Source organism: Tigriopus californicus, chromosome 6 (genome assembly GCF_007210705.1).
Source record: "Tigriopus californicus strain San Diego chromosome 6, Tcal_SD_v2.1, whole genome shotgun sequence".
In the NCBI taxonomy this organism is placed as follows: domain Eukaryota; kingdom Metazoa; phylum Arthropoda; class Copepoda; order Harpacticoida; family Harpacticidae; genus Tigriopus; species Tigriopus californicus.
The window spans coordinates 10275947-10298264 of NC_081445.1; the positions used below are offsets into that span (position 1 = coordinate 10275947).

The window sequence follows — 22318 nt, forward strand, 5'->3', positions numbered from 1 at the left end:
ACTTTTAAGGACTATAAGTTGTGGGTCTTCATTTGGAATTTAGTGTTTTGGGCAAATAACATAATTTTTTGGCACTTTGATTTTGGTTCCAAGCTGGAATTCTTTGAGCCAAGATTAGCCTTCTGGTCGAGAGGGAACAATTTCCTCCGAAAATGAAGAAACTCCCTAAAGTATTTGTTATCAAGTCAACTGGAGAGTCGCTTTTTATATATAAAACATTTGGAAGCTTTATTAATCCAGTTTTTAATATGAATCTTTACTTAAGCGGCTACAGATCATTTGAGACTCGAGTCTTCGTTGTAAGACTCGATTACATATCCCAGCCTAGCATCAGATTGATTGAAGCATCATTATATTGAGCCTGAATTTTATTTTTTTTTGGGGGGGGGAAATGTAGAACAAAAGTATCACTGAAACGATTCGAGGATGACAACGAATATGGTGCTAAATGAGCAAGATGTGCTGCTCCAGCAGGAAATCGATATGCCTCTGTTATTGGCTAATAATGCCCTTCAAGTTAGTCGAAGCACTTTATTCAAGTGTGACAAAGCCTTACTTTTACCTTCATCATGCATGGCTATCATCGTAAATTCATTGTTTCAAACTCAATGCTACCGTTACTCTTCACGAAACAACTCTGCTGATGAAACGAAATCATTCAAAGTTGCCGCTCTTTTCAGAAATCAGCATGTTTTCTTTTCACGTCCAATCTATTTTTCTACATAAAAGACGGAAATCAGAAGACATGATTAAAGGATCGTTTAAAAATTGATTTGGTGAATTTTCTCTCATGCTGCACTATTGAGGTTTGGGAATGTCTGCGGTAAAAAATGCACTAAAAGAGGCCAAGGACCTAATTGGTCAAAAAGACTACAAAGGTGCTCTGAAATGTTGCAAAAGGGCCCTAAATGTCGACAAGGACAACTATTTCGCCTGGGTCTTTGTTGGGCTGTGCCAATCGGAATTGAATGAGAGAGACTTGGCCAAAAAGGTAAATCTGTGAAATGTCCTTGGTACGGTAGGATATTGATAGCAATGATTATGGTTTCCGCTTTTAATGTTTAAGCAGGTCATTCTGTAAGTTTGGTTCTTGCTCTCTTTCAGGCGTATGAAAAAGCCATTGCCAAGGATGCCAAACAATTGACAGCTTGGCAAGGTTTAGTCACGTTCTACGAGAAGTCACCCAACGAGTTCCTCAAGGACAAAGTTGTTGCCTTGGATAGTCTGTCTCATCTCTATTTGGAGGCTGACGATCGTGTCAAATACTATGACTTCTCCACCAAACATTGGCAAGCGTGTCTGGCCAATCAAGATTTGGACTCTGCGATCAAAGTGCTCCAAGAACAGATTCAAAATCTCCAACAATCCCAATCCAACAAGCTCAAGGAGGCCAAGAGTAATCTGATCAAGTTACTCAATCAACAGGCTGATCTGAATGAAGAGCAAACAAAGATCTTGGCGGGCCTCTTGAATGACACCATCACTGAATCAGATACCATTCAGAATATGGAGTCCATGAAGAACTACATCAAGCTCTTGTACAAGATAAGAGACATGGAGGAGCTTTTATCGGTTGCACTAAGAATGCAAGTCATCTTCCCGAGGTACAACTACCCGTATGAATGGATTTGCAAAGTCTACCTTGAATGGGTCACCGGGACCCTAGAGTTTACCAACGCGGACTTGGAACAAGTCCAGGTGTACATTGACAAACTCTTGGAGCTGAACGAGTCCTCTTCTTTGGGAATATTGAGCTTGGGAGCTTTGAAGTGGCGTGAAAAGGATTACAAAGAGTGTGTCAAGGTGCTGACACCTGTGCTCGAAGATAAACCCAATCCCAATTTCTACGGCTCTTACATCTTGTGCGATGCCATGATCAAGATCAAGTTATTTGCCAATGCGCAAAGGCAAGTTGAAATCACCCTCAACAACTTAACCAAGGTCAAAGAAGAATCCACAAGATTGATGATGGAACTCAGATTGAAGAAGATCCAAATCCAAGCCCTATATCACCAATCCTCCCATGATAAGATGATTCAAGCCAAGGATATCATTAACCACATGACCAACCTGGATGCAGAACTCCAAGTTCAACGGCTGAAAATTGGAGCCTTTCTTGGCGAAGATATCACGGCACAACTTGAAGATCCGAGCTTGGATCTGCCTTCACAAGACAGATTGCTTCTCCAGGCAATGGCTAGCAAGTCCTTAGGGAACTGCGAAAAGGCCCAAGACCTGTTGAAGAGTTTGCCCCATTTGGAGGATGATTCCGAAGCGTTGATGCTCTTGGGACAAATTGAATTCGAAAACGGTCAAGGTAGCCAAAGTTTGGCGCGCTTTTTGAAGGCGGCAAAATTGAATCCAACCAATGCGGTGCCCTTTTTGTACCTTGGACACCATTATCGCAAACAAGGTGACCTGGATAAAGCCAGGAAATGCTATCAAAAGAGTTTCCAATTGAACACCTACTCCGAGGAAGCTGGTGCTGCACTTAGTGATATCTACCGAGAGCAAGTGAGTGACAATATTTATATTTTTCTGATTACACAAATTGTGAAAAAGAATTGCTCTTGTTGAAATTGACATTTTCTAAGATTATTGTCAATTCTTTACTAATTCATGTAAGAATTAGCCATTGCTATAACTAGGAAATTGTTTGGCGAAGTAAAATTAAAAGGAAACTTAGGACTGGGCTAATCAAAGTAACAGTATCGCAGTTTTGGGAGGGTGTGTACCTTTTGTGGGACCCCTGGTTATAGAGTTTACTAGGATCTAAATCCAGAGTTTTAGTTTCTTTGTGCACTGAATCTTGTTTGTTTGTTTTTACTAAATCTAAATCACAAGCAAAAGCACAATTCTCAATAGTGGTGATGAAACTCACGTTTTACAGTTTGTTTAATGGTTCTTGAACTCCGTCACATTACTGAAATTACACTACAGTGAAATCTTTCTATGAGGACTTCGGTTAAAGATGCAATCCCTATTCATGTAAGCACCATATTTACTGACACCGTTTTTTTTTGCTTAGTAAGTAAATCGCTTTGGTCATACGTACTAATCCAAGATGCATAATCCGGATGTATTAACCTGTTATGGGAAATGAATTGGATTTTTTCTACAAATATATTCTTTTCTCTTCGAACAAGCAAAAACTGATAATTTGGGATTTAGAATTCTTTGGAGACCTAATGCAGAAATCCACTTGAATAGTCAGATGTTTCAAGGAATTGAAAAAACAATTGAGAGCTATGTTTTCGTAATTTTTGGAGGTTCCTATTTCCGAATTTCATTGCATCTTAAGTCAAATAGAGCCGATGAAATTATTTGATATTGTAATTGAAAAAAATGGCTTTACGTAGTCTTGCGAGGGTTCTAAATTCAACTTATGCGGACTAGGGCAATAGCCTTCAATTAAAAGCTTATTTCATCTAACAAATTTCTTTCTATGCTAGCCATTATCTTAAATAAAAAAGGTCTTCATGCTAAGCACATGTTTTATGTTTGCTTCTGTATTTTTGAACAGAAGCAGAAAATATTGTTTTGAAGTTAGGCAGAGACCATTGCTATTCTACAGTGGTAATTACGAGCATAAAATTAGTTTACAATCATTTTTGATCTTCGTCGAGTGTCAAGCCGCTATTAAAGGCCAACAATTTGTACTCTACCCAGCCCTGCATGCCCACGGTGATTATATTTTCTGGTTAAGTGTTTGCTTAAATGCCAAAACATCAAGATATGTTTTTTCTTTGGCAAAGAAGCAAAAGGAAAAACTTTTGTGAAATACACATGTTTGAAAATAGCTCAGATAAGTGTGTTAAATCATTTAAAGGCTATTAAAATGTATCATTGTTAAAAACGTAGTCAATCAGTATTAAACATACTCTTAGTTATGTATTGACGTAAAATTTCATAAACTTCTATTCAGCACATGCTTAGTTATTAGAACTTAAAGTATCCGTTTTACGCCTTAAAAGATCGAAACATGGCCTAATTATGTTTCTAGTTATTCCCAAGGAATATGATTGTCTTTTTCAATGACACGAAAATAAATAATATTTCTCCATTTTCTTCAAGATTTCTTTCAAGGCTAAAAAGAGTAAAAAATGTCGCTTTAAACTTATAAAAGACGTGAAATTGCCTTTCATTTTACTTCAGTGCCAAAAACTACAAATATTTGAACGATACATGTGACAGTTTGTCACCTTTTGCAATAATTAATTTCTTTGTACTAGCGATGTTTTTGTTCAACGTTAATATAATTTTTTCAAAGTTCAAGATTAAGCTTGATTAAAGTTGCGATTGACAAGTATGGCATCACAATTGTGAAATATTGACATTAGGTAAGTTTTAAGTTATATTGCAAACTATATTCAGGTTCTTCTACCTGCTTCAGAAAAGTGAAATATTTACATTTATATTTTAGGCATAGAAAAAGGCTTATTATATCTCTTGGCGATAACTTTAAGATATAACTGGAGCAATTTGTAGTCCAATTTGATGCAAATGCAATCGTTGAAAACGAGATATCTTTTCATTTGCTTCATAGATTTGAATTGAATTTTAGTTGGAAACGCAACTAAGGTTACTACCAACATCTATTGATTACGCTTTTCAAAATATTATCTCTTTGTAGGTTTTAAGTGGATTAATATTCTAAACTGAGGTAGAATCCAAGACGATTTTTTACAAAAGTTGTTTCTCTTGTTTCAAAAACAACGAAAATCGTTATTAGAAGTCTTGGCATTTGCAAAAAACCTTTATCAGTATTGTGGGTACCACCGTGTGCCATAAAAAGCAGACATCCATTTTATTGATACATTTCGAATGACTAAGAATTATTTGGTTCTCAGTGGGGTCTTACTCCTCTGCATTTAATGATGCTCTCTAGCCCCCCGAAAGTTGAAATTGGTTCATAAAAGTTGTTTCCCCAACCAAACCAAACCACCCAACCCAAGTACCCAAAGAACTGATGCTGTTTGGGACCAAATGACTGATGTGCCAGGAAAACCACAAGTTCGGACTCTAATCTGCGACGAAAAAGTACCACTTTGGCTTCAAACTCACTTGGCTGAGAACCTTAAAAAAAGGACTTACTCACGTGGAAAGTGAGTGTAGATGGATGCACTTTATTTCCCAGAAAATGCATCCTGGGGCCGAAGTTGGAACAGGAAACAACAGCTTGAGTTGTAATGGAAATCCTCTTGAGCTTGGACCTGGCTATTTAAGACCATCATTCATTCATTCATCCGTTATTTGGTGATGACATAGCAGGGCCTCGTGAGGCCGTGAGGCCGTGAGGCTCCTCTATTGACCTCTGCTTGACTTGCCAAACTTTGAAATCCTCTTTTCACCTCCATTTTTGGGTTGTGACTTCCAGATCCTCGGTTTCTCCCTATTTTCCTGTTATTTCTCATCTACTGAAGTATGAATTGAGTATTTTTGGCTATTCCATTCTTTACTTTTGTTTAAAGAAAACATAATAAAACTTAATGACCTGCGAAATAAATGAATTAGTGAGTAAGGTTGCGGATCAATAGAATTTTTTATTAGAAAATGGAATGAAATCAATTTGGAACATATTTTGACTATTTGATATATAAGCAAAAGCTCACAATTTTTCAGTCACGCTGATTGGTTTTTTTGTCAAGGCTGTGGCTACCCAAAACGGCCAGTTGTAGGCAGATATATTAATGCCTAAATAATTGATAATGTCATTATGTCAAATAATGTCATGAATACATATTTTTTACATAGTAGAAAGTATTTAGAAACCCATGATTTATTCCTCCAAAATTGTGATACTCAAGTACGTAGCTCTTTCACAACTACTTTGGAACTCATTTGACATCAGCAACCTTATATTCTATGAAATTTATAAAAAAGTACATGAACTTATCCTTTAGTAAATTATTCAGTTGTCAGGAATATGTAACAAGAGAATAATTCGTGATTCAAGTTCAACTGAATCTGAGTCTAGAGCCTGTACGGTCAATTGTAAAGAATAATAAAAAACCATATTGTGGAACCTTCAAATTCAGTAACAGGATTGGCCTTTTCCTCAAAATTCGAGTTCAAGTTTAGCTTCGAGTTTTTCTTTATTTAGATCACCCAAAAAGGTCAAAACTTGTATTCAAACCTCCAACACTATTTTTCTCCTATGGTGGCAAATCAGTTGGTTTCCAAGGTTTCCTTTTTAAGAGCAAACAATCATGCCTATTTAGAGAATGAGCCTTCTTTGGGACAAAAAGTATCTGAAATTAGTTGCACGGTAGAATCAAGATTGCGTGAAATATTGAAAGAATATTTTCAAAAAGAATTTCTTCTTTGATCATAAGTAAAATGGTCCTTTTTTAATGTCATACTCGCTCTTTACTCGTTCATCTACATATAAGAGAGAAGGGTGCGCACGGGGCTTGCATAATAACCATTACTGTCGTGGTTGAAGAAGCTAAACGATTTGTGCTGCAGATACAAACCTAGCCACAAGCACAGCTACCCAAAGGGCATGAAAAGTTGTCGCTCGTTTTTTGGTCAAAAACGTTTTTCCAGATGGAAGCATTTAAGAGAGTTGTTTCAAACCATGTAGATGAACACTTAAACTAGTAGAGATGGGTGAGTGCGCAGGTTCGATCCGTAAGAGTGTGTCTTTCAACATCAGTCGAGTCGAAAGCGATAAAAAGATGATTTTAATGACCACTTTTGCAGCTTATAACTTTGTTTATGACATCAACAATTTGCATAAAGCTCGACAAAGGAAACGGAATACGTATTACTAAAATGATACTTTGGGACTGTTTTAGGGATCTCAAGCCCAATGTGTCTCAAATGTAACTATTTGAATTATTCTTTATCTTTACATTGTTATAATATGTGACCCAAAAACGAATTCGAGAATCACTTACTGACAAATATAGTGAGTCAAACCAGATGTCTATAAATAGTAAAATGAATGATTCTTTCTTCCAGGGATTGGATGAGAGTAACCTTGAATTTCTCACCTCCGTCACCAAAGGCTCAACTCCCAGTAGGAATCAGTGGGCATTTTTGAGGCTCGGAATACTCTTTCTATCCCTCGATGATCCCACCAACGCCATTTTAAACCTCCAATCGACCATTCGCCACGATCCCACCAACGCCAATGCCTGGGAAGGTCTGGCAGATGCTTACAAAGCCAGAGGATCTTACACGGCAGCCCTAAAATCATATGACAAAGTGCTAAAGCTAATCCCTTCCTCTGTATACGCTCGCTGGCAGATTGGCACCATCAAGCACACTGTAGGGGAATATGAGGCTGCCATTGAGTCGTTCCGAGCGATCCTAGCCACTCATCCCGACTATGTCCCGGCCTTAAAAGGCCTAGGTGACTCGCTCTTGGCCCAAGCCAAGGATTATTTACTCGAAGGGATTAACCGGTCTGTGGTGACACATTGTCAGGAATCCCTGGTTCACATCACAAAGGCTGCCAAGCATCGGCCTGATATATCCTGTCTCTGGAAACTCCTAGGAGAGGCCTGTACCCTTATCCGCGGTCTGCCAGCAGATATTGTCCAAATTTCAATTCCGTCCAATTTGGCCGGGTCTGGCCCCAATAAATTGGAGAAAACCGGAGTGCTAGCTCTTGGCGCCAAATGTTTTCTCAGGGCTCTGCAGATCAACGGAGAGGATCCGAGTGTTTGGCATGATTTGGCCGTCAATTATGATGCTCAGGCCACGGAGATGGAGGGCCAAGGGGTTCCTGATGTCCGACAGAAGGCGATGATTTCGATTAGGAGAGCCATCACTCTCGAGCCAAGTGGTCATTCCCATTGGAACGTGTGTGGTGTACTGGCTTTGAGAGATGAGAATTATGCCTTGGCCCAACATGCATTCATCAGATCCATCGAGGCGGAAAATAACGCGATGGCTTGGACCAATCTTGGGATTCTCTATTTGATGAAAGGGTAAGTGTACACGAGAGGAAAAAAAATACATGATAGATGACTTGTAACTCTAGATATTCCGTGATCATGTATGTAGACATTGAAATTTAAGGTGTCCTGTCTTTAAATAGGTATAGGTTTGTAAGGCTCAAAGAGTTACCCTCAGGGTTGTAAGACTATTTGCATGATTTGTAGGCTCCTATCTATAAGTCCTTTTAAGTGACCAGGAATATCACGTACTGGCTGTATTTTTAAGCTGATTTTGCTGTTCCACCTTTTGTGCTGTAGCATTTAATTTTAGATGAAGGAAGAAAAAATGAGACTGACTAAATGGGTTCCAAAATATCTTTGGGGAGCTTTTGGTCGATCATTTGAAAGCTTCTGAAGGTAACTTTCTCAAGTGCATAGCTTACACGTTACGCTCTGCTGAAAATCCACTACTCCTACTCACAGACCATCAGGGAGACTATTAATTTTGTTCCAACCTCAAAAAGAATGAGTAAACAATCCTCTTACCATTGTTGTTGTTATTGTTATTAGTGCGGTTATTGAAATGATTTGCCATGATCCGAGTCTTCGTCATCAGTAGGGAGGTACTTTTCTTGCAAATAAACAGCCCAAAAACTGCTCTCTAAGGGACAGGTAAACAAGCACAAAATGTAGGTTTGTTTAATTTTGAATTTGACTGTAAAAGGATAGTAAAAATTGATTCTTTCTGTAACAGATTTTGGTTTTACATCAAGGTCCCTTAAACTAAAAAGCTACCTTTTCGGTTTGAAATACATCGCTACTGAGGAGTTCAAGGGTTGAAAAGGCAACATCGCCCTCAAAATTTATTTCATGAAAGAAAAAAGTGTAATGATAAGCAAACGAGTTTCCGAACACTTTAACATCAAACATGCATAAGTATCCCATGCGCAATGAACAGCCAAAAAAATTCTCAAAATGTCCCCTGTAATTGCTAGGCTCTCATCCTCAAGTCTGAGGCATTAATTTGCAAAAAGTGGCATTTAAGAAATGCAACGTACGAAAAAAAACCATAAAAAACTCCAAACAATGCCACTGAATGAAGAAAAGTGGCAAAAAGTGTATTTGCATGAAAGGTGCACCCCTAGTCATGAGACTAGTTTTGTGATGAGCGCCCATGTGTCTTCGTCCTCTCATCTCTAGATTTGTTCCCATTTCTTCTAGGGAACACGAACTCGCCAACAAATCGTTCCAAGAAGCTCAGAACCACGATCCAAGTTATCTTCGAGGCTGGGTTGGACAAGCATTGTTGGCGGAGACCACGGGTTATGATTCAGAGGCCATGGACTTATTCAGGCACGCCTGTTTTCTGGGAAATGAGCCAGAGGCGAGCATTGGTTATGCTAATTGGGTCTGCAAGTAAGTTGTCATTGCTTTGGCTCACGTTCATGATTGAGTTACTTACGTTTCTCCGAGGATCTACTACGTATGGCAAAGAGTTATATCCCAGGATCACAATTGCCGTGTTTTGAATCAAAGCAACCTTGGGTGAAATTTGTCGAAGAGATAAATGTTGACGAAACCGTTTACTGAAATCAGACCTCGAATTCAAAGGACATGGACCGGTTTCTTCTGATTAGGAGCCTTCTGGAATGAGTAAAGATCGCACTTGATTCGAACTGAAATTTACTTCAACTAAGTTAAACTCGAACGTAAATGGGGGCAATTTTGCAATAAAATAAACCTAGAGGTCTGTTGTCTGTGATGCATGCTTTCATGTGTTCTTTATAAAAGAACATAATACATTCTGAAACACATCCCTTTTTTTGCTCCGGGTGTTTGGGCATAACGTCCTAAAATTTATTTGCATTAAATTGATAGTTTCTTTGTTAATATGGTTCAAAGCCTTAAAAGGAATTTTGAACCCTAAAAACCAGTTTTGTAAAAAATTAGTTGCATTTTCACGCTTGGCCCAAAGACCCAAAGCAGAAACGGAAGAGAAGGAAAATAGGAATGTTATTAAATACTGCAAACATGTTTTGAAGTATATGAAACAACCATGAATATGTCACCTACATCAAGTTTGTTGTGTTTGGTCCATTGAGTAGGATAAATATTTTTTGTGAAAACCCCTTCACCATTGGTCAAAAAGCCTTATCAAGTTTCTGGAGAAATGCCCTAACACACCTTGGCATTTTTCTAGCTCGCAAAATCATATGCAACGACTTTGGCTATATTGCTCTATTAAATTCTAGCCCACATAATAAATAACACCCTTACAAACATTTTAAGGACTAAAATTTCAAAAACCTAATTAATAAAAATTGGAAACACGCTTAGTTAACACTTACTTGGAAATTATGATTGGATCTGCTAGACCGTTACTTAGTTTTATGGGATTTAATGGCCCAATTTTTATCGTTTTGGTTGCTACATGCCCCGGTTATATCTGAACTTAAAGTACCAAATTAATAATACAGATTTTTCACTATCACAGGAAAAACGGTATTTTTCCTTTGATTGCATAGCCCTAAAATAGCTCAATCTGCTGCATAGCGTTACTCAAAACCCTCGAAAGATACAAATTTTTCAAAATTATTTCAAAATCATTGAAATCAGATAAAGTGTACTTAATCATAGAAAATTTCACAAAAAACAATTTAGTCTCAAAGACGCAGTGTTTCATCGGTTTTCAATAGTCTTCCAGAAAAGCCCAAACCTGTAAGATTGCTTTTTGTGTGTATAGCCTTTAGAATTCAAGCGAACGTGTCACTAACTGAAATTTTGATGATGATCAAACCTACATTCAAAATTTACTCTACTACATTGTTTTAAGTGACATGACACAACACTTTGACCTGTTTTGAGATTATACGAAAAGAAGATTTATTTTTTTTAAATTTTGTGATACTGGAAGTTTATATCAACTCTTTGGAAATTTAAGTTCAGATATAACTGGGGCATTTTGGAGCTAAAAACGATGAAATTTGGGCCAATAAATTCTATAAAACTAAGAAGCAGTTAAGTAGATCTGATCATAATTTCTAAGTAAGTTCTAACTAAGCCTGTTCTCAATTTCATGAATTAGGTTTTTGAAAATTATAGTTTTCATAAAGCGTTTAGGCATGTAAGTTTTGTACTTGGGCTAGAATTCGATTAAGCAATAAAATCAAAATGATTCCTTATAATTTTGCGAACTAGAAAAAGCCACGATGGGTTTGGGTACTTCCGTCAAAACTTTAGCAAAGGGCATTTTAAACACTGCGTCACGTTAACGCAAGAATGGGATGCTTTTACATAGTACATTTGCTATTTTTAAGGGCTTGAATAATAGGGGCGTTTTCATAGTGAATACTGCGTATTCCAAGTTAAAGTCAATTCATGGAAAAGAAGTTCGTCGGTCATTTTTGATGCTCCTTCTTCCCTTATACCAGCATTCATTTCTCAGTGTTGAATTTTCGCTCCGTAACATTTTCGGGAGTCGATGTACGTAGGTTTCATACGGTAGCATACAGTTGCAATACGTTTTTCAATGATGGGTTATTATTGAGCCTTGGTGACTTTGATGTCTTTGTAAATAATGGAATTGATACTGTCACGTGATCATGACGGATCAGTTTTCGCTTGCACTTTATGCAATCTTACTCAAATTAAGAAACTGAGAAGCGAAAAGCGAAAGAAATGCACTTCCTTTGGACGCAACAGGAATGCAGAAGGCGCGGTCTTTGGGACCATGTTCTGAATAGAGAAGGAAAGTGGAAAGATCGTTTTGAGTTTCTTTTTTTTACTGCGACATAATGTCCTTTGATAAGTTAGGAAAGAACTTGAAAAGGGGGAGAGGGCTCCCTATTCAAATTCAGTGACAACTTTTGCACCAAGATGATCTGCATTTGAGAAAAGATTTTGCATTACGAGGGGCGTTCAAGGGCACATCAAATCCTTCGCCAGCAATGCCATCAAAAATTACCTGAATTTTTCTTTCACTCAAACCTGCTGACAAATGATAAATTTGTTTAGTCATTTGATCAATGTACTGTTTGAATGTTTGATGGCAAGATAAATTGGATGATATGGTAAATTTGTTTGTATTTTTAGACCTAATGTCTGTTGTTCATTAATGCAAGTAACCTTGCGAACATACATTCCTACCAATTCACGGTCCCATAAACATCCGGCTTACTTCTTTCGATACACCGAGAAATGGACCTTTTCGTATTGAAAGGCCAACGTGTTTCCGATGTTCAGAATTGTTCATTTTTTTTCGCTTTTACAGGACCTTGAAGTCGTTCAAAGACACGACAAGCCCCACTCATGCTCAAAGCATTTTCTGCATCAAGAACATGTTTGGCGTCACTGTGGCCTCCGATTGTCTCACCAGATACAACGAGGCCATTCGAAAGGACCCGTGTGCTCTGAACATGCTTGGAATACTCCTGGAATGTGGACGACTTTACAAATCCGCTCGAATTCACTTGGAACAAGCTCTGGCAATGGCCCAGGAACAGGGCAACCCGGAATGGGTGGAGAAAATCCACACAAACTTGGCCCGAGTTTGCTTCAAAAGCAAGGACTTCCTGGGCGCCATCGCATTTTACTCTCAACTCCCATCTTCGTTCTTTGCCTTGTGCGGTATGGCCATTGCTCAGTATAAAGTGGGTCATTTCCAGGAGAGCTATGGAAACTATCAGTCGGCTCTCAATTTGGCAGTCAATAGTGGAGAAAAAAGCCACGTCCTGGCGGCCATGGCCTCGATTGCATACCAATTTCAAGGTGGTGAGGGAGCCAAGACCCTCTTGTTTCAATCGTGCCAACTTCAGCCTCCGTCTGTGCCAGGACTCTTTGCTCTTTGCGTCCTCGGGATCAAGCAGAAGAATGTCCAACTCATTCAATCAGCTATCGAGGCCACTCAACCCTATGAGGACGAGCCTCAGTATGTTGCGGATATTGTGGGCCTTCGAGCTATTGTGTCTATGTTGTTACGCGACGACAACGGGGTTGAGGCCAGAATGATAATCGCCCGACAAGTCCATCGTTTCCCACATCTGGCCGGCCTTTGGCTCACGTTGGCCGTTCATCTGATCCATTCCTCCACGATTTATGCATCTGCAGCCAAATGCGCAGAGAAATGTGCAGGACTGTCTACCTTAGACATGAGGTCTCAGAGCTCAGCCGCAACTTCCTCCAATTTGGTCACCTTGGCTTTGATGTTGGATCAAAGGGCAGCAGCGCCACCGTCAGAAGAGCCGGGAAATTTGAAAAAGGAAAAGGTCCGAAAAGCAGCAATGCGCGCGGTTCATCTCTTTCCAAATGACATTGGAGCCTGGAGCCTTCTGTGGCTGACACAAGGGAGTAAAGATAAGAATTTGGGAACGTTTTTGGCTGCCAAAGCCTCCTCTCGAGAGCAAGAGGATGACAGTTTAACGCCGACCTTGAGAAATTGGTTGGGGAAACTTAACCCAATTCTTGGATGAACTGACCCACCACTGATAAAAAGAGAGCCTGTTTGGATCCAACTTCATGGAGGAGAAGGTGGACCATAATGTTTTGGCACATTGCGTGCCACATGTTTATGAACTGACAAGGATAAAACAACAAGATGTGCCTTATACCTCTTTTTTGGGTGCGCAAGAAGACCTTCAACTGAAAATAAACACCCACGTCATCTTCCTCATTCCTAAAGTAATGTCTCACCGTCATATTTGTATTCCAATGTCACCATAGTTTCATAACTGATGTTAGCGCAGCCTTGAACTTGAAGGTCACTTTGGGAAGGACAATTATTTACGGCCTTGAAGGCCAAAGAAAAGAGTAATTGTCCGTAACGTTTAGCCTTGTCGTCATTATGTATATGATTAATGTTTTGACTAGGATACTTAACAATTCCCCGTGGTCTAATCAGACGTGAGACAGAGAATGAACTCAAAGGAGTGTTTGGCACTCAGTGGCACTAATAGCTGCAAATGAATTCTTTTAATGGTATTGATCACTCCAAAGAGTGTGAGGAGTGTCATTCTTTGTAAGAAATGGCCCGTTTCCTTGCCGCTAGTGACGATAAAGTAATCGAAGGCCAGCAAGCAAAACCTTCAAGGCTGCTGCCTTTGCAATCGGGACGATTCCAGTCGATCTGGGAAGTGCAATGCTGACCATGCATGAAAATGGGATTTAGGCCCGTGAGTACGCGGGGATCATCAAGAAAGGTCGACAGAGATAAGTAAATAAGTAGACTTGGGGCCCACTTTCGACGCCTTCTCTGCCATTCTATCTTTAGAACTCCACTTTTGGTCTCGTAAAGGGACTCCATTGGGCAAAGATGATCATGAAAGAGCGCATTGAGAGATCCAGAATTTTAGACCAAACTTTCCTTATCCAAATGAAACCGTTTCAATAGACCATTTTTGCATTTTGCACCACTTTTGACTGAAAAGACCGGTCATTATTTTTGCCAGTGTATTAAACTTGCCTAGCTAAAATTGGAAGTGCTTCCTAAGTTCAGGAAATATACGTTGCTCTCATTTTATGGGCTTCTCTATTGTCTGCCAAATTCATTGGCTAAATGAGTGGCTTTCAATATTTTGATAAGAAGAGTTCACAGATGTCATTAGTAGCTTTTTTCGGTTTTTTTTTCAATACTCTTCGCAATTCTGTCTCAAACAGAGCTCACTTATGAGCTTTTGCGCTTTTTGCCCCTCCCTAGCCATAAGGCATCGTTCTTGTCAAAAACTACTACGACAAGTAAAAGTTTGCATCTTATTCAAATTCTTTATCTATTCAGACCATACTGATATTCACAGATCAATGCAAACAACCGCCCAAACATAAACAAGCAACCTGAAAAGATTTACGTTAAAAAGGGTCGAAGGATTGTCATGAGTTTTGACGGTCTAGTCAGAAAAATGTATTTGCTTCGTTTTGAAAAGACAAGCCTTTGGACAACTTTTGATCTCACCTGTAGAAGTCCGTACAGTGAATATAAAAGGTGAGCAGAACCAGGAACGGGCATCTCCATCTTTTGGCTCCAAACATGAAGTTCTCAATCGTGTGCTTGATCGTGGGCGTTTCAAGTAAGTTCAAACTAAAGGTTGCCCAATGTCCTGATCTGAAGGGCAACTTGTTTGCAGTCTCTGCTTTATTGTTTTTTAATACGGAGATACATTTTGCAAAGTAAAAAAGAGATTGCTTCGTTCTTGCACACACAAAGAAGAATGTTGAAAATGTCTTTTGTACATTTGAAAAACGTCCTGCATCTTTTAACATATTTAAAGCAGATTTGAACAACTTTTACCACAAGATCCCAATTCTGCTTCTTGTGCAAAGATTGATAAATGACAGCATAACGCTTAAAAAGAGCTGAGATAATCACAAGTGACGGCTAAAATATGCATTATCCATTTTATGTCATATTTGCAATATTGCAAATTTCGTAGTTTTTTGCATATTTTCATGCATGTTTTGGTTTTTTTGGAGTAAGAAAATTCAAATGTAGTTTAATAATTATTGATTGAAACTCTTCGTCATGTCACAACGCAAAACGTATCAACGAGAGTATATAATCATGAACAAAAAGGTAAATGAATGAGTAAGTAAAATTGGAAAAGGTATAAAATAGTTTACGTGAACGTGATATCACAACAAAATTGACTTGAATTGGTTCACTGTACATGGAAATAGTGAAGAGGCAATGCAAAAAAGACGTGGGTAGTGGTGACTTTCAGATGGAAGTCTTAGTTTTTGCAGTAAAGTTGGTGGGCCAGATTGATCAAGTCCCGTATTAGCTTCCGTCTTCTATTATCAGCTTCCGTCTCTGATAGAATTTGGCTGGGAGCCGTAAAAAGGTGCGTGACGCCATTACTTTGAAGGGATTTTGGGCCAAGGACAATAAAGTTGGTTTTGACCAAGAATTTGCAATATGATTATGAAATGTCTTGAAAAATCAGTGGCTCCCTCCCAAAAAAAACGAGGTAGGCCAAGATGGTCCGCTGCAAGTGTCCTCTTTTTTTATCAGTTTATTGACAAGGTCAAAAAGATGTTTGTGAAGTAAGCTAAGCGTAATTTTGCAATCGCTTGCCTCTTCGTCTTATTTCCATTTGAAATTAAATAATTTGGATTTTAAGTGCATACTGCAGTTCATATTTTGGGGTAAGAAGCATATTTTAGTATATATTTTGACCAGTTTTTATGCATATTTAATGGCATCAAAAGTAGTTTTTTTAATGCATATTTTTTCCGTCTCTAATAATTGCCCTTAAAGCGTTGCATTTTGCATCAAATTTGATCGCAAAAAGATCCGATCATATCGTATAGCAATTGATAAGAAATATATTACGCTTTTCCAAACGTTTTGTCTTTCTGAAGCATGAAGAAAAGCTACAAAAAGTTAATGATATCACTTGATAATAACTGTAGACGAACCTTTGGGACATGACTGTCAAGAATAGTTTTTTTCATGTTTAATAAAAACTGATCGGCAAAGATACATCCTGAATAGATTTTTAGTGTCACAATTTACTAGTTTTAGTTATTAGAGTAATGTTTATGAATGTGAAAGAAAATAATTTATTTTCAGGTCATCAGACCATTTGTCTTGGTTATGGTTATAGTTTTTCGATCTATTTTACTGTAAAACGCAAGTTTCAAATTTTAATAGCAAAGCATCGGATTAATAGACATTGATGAAGTTTAATGTAACTTCATAACTGAAAGTACTAATAAAAATGTTTGACGAGGTTTTCGACAATGATATTTTAAAATGATTTCATACACTTCAATGAGCTCCTTGCATGATGCTTTTTACATAAGTTGTTTATTTAGCGGAGAAAACAGCAACTATAAGTTTTGGCATTGGAGCAACCACTGAATCAGAAATTATAACCACCATGGACTCCAATAAATAAAACTAAACCGATTTCAATCAATTTGTTGGATCAGATAATTTGATCAAAATGGCTTGTATCACTAGGGGCAATATTTGCCCATGAAGTAAACCNATGTTTATGAATGTGAAAGAAAATAATTTATTTTCAGGTCATCAGACCATTTGTCTTGGTTATGGTTAATAGACATTGATGAAGTTTAATGTAACTTCATCACTGAAAGTACTAATAAAAATGTTTGACGAGGTTTTCGACAATGATATTTTAAAACGATTTCATACACTTCAATGAGCTCCTTGCATGATACTTTTTACATAAGCTGTTTATTTAGCGGAGAAAACAACAACTATAAGTTTTGGCATTGGAGCAACCACTGAATCAGAAATTATAACCACCATGGACTCCAATGAATAAAAATAAACCGATTTCAATCAATTTGTAGGATCAGATAATTTGATCAAAATGGCTTGTATCACTAGGGGCAATATTTGCCGATGAAGTAAACCCTGCCATAGCATAACTTGATTTTAAAAAAAACATTATACGAATCTATGATGCAATAAGAATCTTTCAAATTATAGCAATAGTGAGGGAATATCTAGTTCACAAAAAATACTTTGCCAGGGAAAGCTCACCCTAAAATTCTAGATTTGAATATTGTTGGCAATTCAGTGAAACGTCAAATTTAACATGGCTCGTCTACCACCCCATGGAGGTCTCAATTTAACTGGAGGTCTTTCCAATTATCGTCGGATACCTGGGAAGGTTTTGATCTCATTAAGAAACGGGACTAAAACGGTGATTTAGGCCTTACCTTGGATCGGTTTTCACCCTCCATCCTTTCAAAGAGGCTACTGTGGATCATTGCCAGTCATTACGCTTCAGTTTTCACTTATTGAACTTTTTATAAATTCAAGATTATTAACAATGGAATTCAAGGACCGTACAACAGTTGGCTCTTTTTCGCTCGGTAGTGGTAAAAACACCATTGATTCACTGCCAAGGATGCTTTGATGTTTCTGGCAACCACCAACATCAGATATATTTTGGAACTTTACGCGAATTCATCTGACCCGTAATTTTTATTCCCGCAAGTCAAATTTCTTTGTTCGTCCATGTTGTATCACCCGTTTAGCTTAACCTCAACTTGGACAAGTGAGAATTTGAACCATAGGAAAAAAGGGTGACGAGGATCCTTGAGCTACAGGCTAAAACTTGTCATGTTCATCCCTATAATTTTGAATGTCTTTGGCGAGTGAATCTGCGTGGCTTGGATAACGTGACAAGGATTTTTTTCAATTTGTGGTCGGGAGGTTCAATTCAACCAGTTCAATTCAACGGGAGGTTCTAAATTTTCCGTTATACTATTGGGGTACATCTGGCGGCGTCAAATATGTCCAGTGTACCGTTGTCCATGACCACCCTTTTTAGATAGTGCTTGTTAGCTGATTGAACTGATGTTTCAACCAAATTTTAATACATCCGAAAAAAATTAGCATTTTCCATCTGTGAGATATGAGAAAAAATGAACATAAGAGGGTTGAATTGGAGTTGGAAAGTATATGATTGTTAAATTAGCAAACATTTGTAAGAGACTTGCATACCTGTAAACCTAAAATGAGGCAAACAAGCTTTTTTCATACCGCATTTGATTCCTCATATGACATCTCTTACATTGGAAATTTGTCAATGATAACCATCCTACACGGTGCGTCCAAAACAATGGCCTCAAAAATGACGATGTTCATAAAAAGTAAATCTTGACCATTTTAAATTGTTTTCAAGTAATCAGAACTTGTGAAGTTACAACCCTGTCCCGTATTTATAAGGGAAAATATTTGCCTGTTTTAGGCCATTTTTATGCCTCTTGTGTTTTCTTTAGCTCTTGCCCATGCCGCCATAATGGCAGCCACTCGAGGTGACTTGTTGGATAGGGGAGGCACTCGTTATGGGGGATCAAGGGGATCATACCGCTCGAGAGGCCACTCAAGTGGTGGTAGAGGAGGATACTCAAGTGGCGGAGGAGGCTTCTCAAGTGGCGGAGGAGGCTACTCAAGTGGTGGAGGAAGCTTCTCATATGGTGGTGGAGGCTTCTCAAGTGGCGGAGGAGGGTTTGGAAGTGGCGGAGGAGGCTTCTCAAGTGGCAGCAGAGGAAGCTACTCAAGTGGCGGCAAAGGAAGCTACTCAAGTGGCGGCAAAGGAAGCTACTCAAGTGGAGGCAAAGGAAGCTACTCAAGTGGAGGCAAAGGAAGCTACTCAAGTGGAGGCAGAGGAAGCCTCTCAAGTGGTGGAGGTGGCTACTCAAGTGGCGGAGGAGGCTACTCTAAAGGAGGAAGAATTTCTCCCTCTGGAGGTTCCAGGTACTCCAGTGGCGGATCATCTTATTACCAGCCAACTTCATATGGAGGCAGTCAACGATATGGGAGACATTACAACACCAATAATTACAGGAATGGGCGAGGCTATTAAAATTGGCTATTAGAACATTTGCAAAAATTGGGAGAACGTGCGAAATAAATGGTTTTCTTGTGAGGCATTGAAGCACAAACTAAAACTTTTTTTCGCCATGATTTGTACTCTCTTTCGTAATTCAGTTAAGGGAATGAGATGTAAGTTTTACTGGTTGTTTCATTCGAAGACCATTGGTCTTTATAAAAACCGCCCAATTGTGGTTGGCCAAAATTGGTATCATGTGTTTTCTGCGAATTTTACAACGGCAGTAAAATCTGTTGATTTTTCTAAAATAAAAGGTCATAACTTTTGCTGATATTTTTAGCAAAAATTAGTAACAAAAACACACCGAAGATATGACTAGGTTGATGTGTTTGTTTATTCAAGTATTTTGGGGCTTCTACAAGGCAAGAAATTGTTGAACATAATTTTTATGTTTTAGAATATTGCTCATTTGGTTGATAAATCTTATTTGACCGTCAGATTATCAAAAATGAAACTTTGATACAGACTTAGGTTGTATGAAATCATATCAATTTATATGACATATACTCACGTCAACTCCAACTCACCGACTCATATTCAATGAATGGTTTGTTAAACCACCATTATCGTTGTTAATCCAAGACATTACTCTTCAGATAGTTTATGATACAATTCAAAAAGAAAAGTGGGCTACGCCATCATTTAGTGTGTTATGTGCATTACGAGATTTGGCTCGTCTTACCCAATTGTATCATATCAAGGAGACAAGACAAGTAAAGAGTTGGGTTGTGTACCTATGGAATATCTTTGGATTTTGATTACTTTGATTGGTGCACATTGGATGGAAAGCTAGAAATAATGGGATTTGGACAAATCTGCCAAAGGTTGCAAGGTCTTTTGGGAATAACAGGAGTCAATCACTGGAAGTGAGATCATCAGGGCTGCTTTAAAGAGTGCAATTGAAATTGGAAAAACTGCACACAAAAAAGCTGCAAAAATGGAAGAACAAGGAAAGAAAAAGAAAAACAAGACAGACATTTATATGCTGATTATTCTTTTAAATTGAATAATGAATAAAAATATGAAAGGCCAAAATGTTTTAATTTTCGACTTAGCTCCTTTGTTAATGCAACTATCTTTATTATATCTTAAACCTGTTGATATGACCGTGAGTCGTAATAAAAGGTTGTCAATGCTTAAAAAACCAAAGTAAGAAAAAGGCAAAAAAGGCAAAAGCACTCACTTCCTTTATAAGCCCTCCATTCCACTGAATCTTTTTTAGCAGGTATGATTTCTCATTGAAACGTTACCGGCAGCCAATATGCAAAAAGGTGAAGTGCACTAGGGAACTAATAAAATTGCTTTGAACAAAAACAGCTTGCACCAGGGTCAATGAATGCTTTTGCAACAGAACATAGCAACTCATTAATGATTAAGCAATTCACCACTTCTTTGAGCTAATGAGTCTCCTATTTAATACTCTGGCAATGTACTGAAACAGTTTTGCAACCTGAATGAATGTTTTTTTTTGAAAGGTTGGTCAAAAAAGCGAACAATCAAGCCGTTCAGAAAATATCTTTTGAGACATTGTTTAGCAAAACTATTGCATAGTCAAAACGAGGCGCAAGGTCAAACAAGCCTTAAGGTATTTCAGTAGGAACATCACAGGTATTAGAGAGCTCTCGTATTAGGAGAGACTAAAAAAGTTGGGACTGTACAGTGTTCAGAGAAGGTACGAAAGGTATGTGATACTGTACGTCTTCAAAAGCATCCATGAGCTTTGTACCAACCCAGGATTTAGAGAGGGCGTTGTTCCATGCTCTGAAGGCCAGCACTTTTTCTTCTGTTTTGACATGACCCCATTCCAAAGGGTCACAAAATGGTGAAGCGTTTTCGAAATGCGCTCGAATATTTGAAATAAGAAAGTCATAATTTATTTATCAGTTCAAATTGTATTGCACGATTATCCCACGAGCAAGTTTTCAACGCCTTGATCACTTTTAGTTGAAGGTGCTGAGAAAAAGTTCCATCTTTTTGTGTAACAATTTCCAACATCCTTGACGCCACTAACTACTAAATTTCTTTGTTGGAATAGATTTCCGTGATCATTTCCAAAAAATTGAAATTTTGCCAAGATTTGCTTACACCTTAGAACATTCTTGGTCGTCTGCATAAGATAGAAATGAAGAACCCTTGCTAAAGAGTAAAATTAAGACAAGTGAAATAGATACAATATCTAATATGAGTCACAGGTTGAAGCCTTGAGGCACATCCAGCAACGCTTTCTGACAAACTCAGAATGCCAGATGGATCATCGTGTTACAAAAATGTTTCATAACCTTTTTCTATAAAAACACGATTATCATTGGGCTCTCTTACCTAAAATATCAAATCATTCTACTGCCGTTATTTCCCGCCTCCATGTATAGTATAACATTTTCATTTAACCCAATTATGACGAAGCAAGCTAATTGTTGTTTGTCCATCATGACTGTTAAAATTCATGTTCTGAGCTTCTGTGAGAGTTTAAAGTACGAAGGATGTGGATTTCATTGTTTGAACTAATTGAGGCTTGAACATACTCTCAAAAGGCACATTAAGCCTCTGCAGTTATTGCAACTGATCCTGAAACATGGGTTGGGACAAAGCTCGTAGATGCTCTTGAAAGCGTACAGTATCAAATACCTTTCGTACCTTCTCTACACGGTGTCCAGTCCCAACTTTTTTAGTCTCTCCCTAAGTTTCCCTTTAGTTTCTCATTCCTAAGATGCTCTTAGTGAAACATCTTTGGACTTGTTTGACCTTTCGCAAACCTGCTTCACTAAGTAGAGCCCAAATGGGTGAAGCATATTCAAGATGTGGCTGAACAATCAACTTGTACAGAGTTAGCATCGAGATACTGTCCCTGGACTTAAACGTCTGAAATGTCCAACCACACATTTGGAAACCTTTGTCAACTTTAAACTGGATATGTTCATCCAACTTCACATTATCTTGGAGGACTACACCAAAATTCTTGACAGGTTTAACTCCAATCCGAGATATTTTGCAAAATCTCATCCATATATGATTTGCTCACCCAATTGACTTTAAAAGAACTTATCAAACTTAAACTCAATGTGCTTT

At 38.2% G+C, this 22318-nt stretch overlaps 2 protein-coding genes and 1 long non-coding RNA gene across 3 annotated transcripts; 2 read left to right on the forward strand and 1 right to left on the reverse strand.

The window, feature by feature from the left end:
• Nucleotides 1-567: 567 nt before the first annotated feature.
• On the forward strand, nucleotides 568-13565 carry LOC131882801 (tetratricopeptide repeat protein 37-like). The gene is made up of 5 exons (XM_059230065.1): nucleotides 568-991; nucleotides 1105-2514; nucleotides 6967-7940; nucleotides 9111-9305; nucleotides 12160-13565. Exons 1-5 carry the CDS (start codon nucleotides 815-817, stop codon nucleotides 13355-13357), a joined length of 3954 nt encoding a protein of 1317 aa, XP_059086048.1. The 5' UTR covers nucleotides 568-814; the 3' UTR covers nucleotides 13358-13565.
• LOC131882806 (uncharacterized) lies at nucleotides 8718-12203 on the reverse strand. Its single transcript, XR_009373533.1, has 2 exons — nucleotides 12067-12203; nucleotides 8718-9533 (listed from the first exon to the last, which is right to left on the reverse strand). It is a non-coding gene; the product is annotated as an uncharacterized LOC131882806 (long non-coding RNA).
• A 5090-nt stretch (nucleotides 13566-18655) lies between the features above and the next one.
• LOC131882313 (loricrin-like) lies at nucleotides 18656-19262 on the forward strand. Its single transcript, XM_059229417.1, has one exon. The coding sequence runs from the start codon at nucleotides 18659-18661 to the stop codon at nucleotides 19223-19225; it is 567 nt and encodes a 188-aa protein (XP_059085400.1). The 5' UTR covers nucleotides 18656-18658; the 3' UTR covers nucleotides 19226-19262.
• The last annotated feature ends 3056 nt before the right edge of the window (nucleotides 19263-22318 follow it).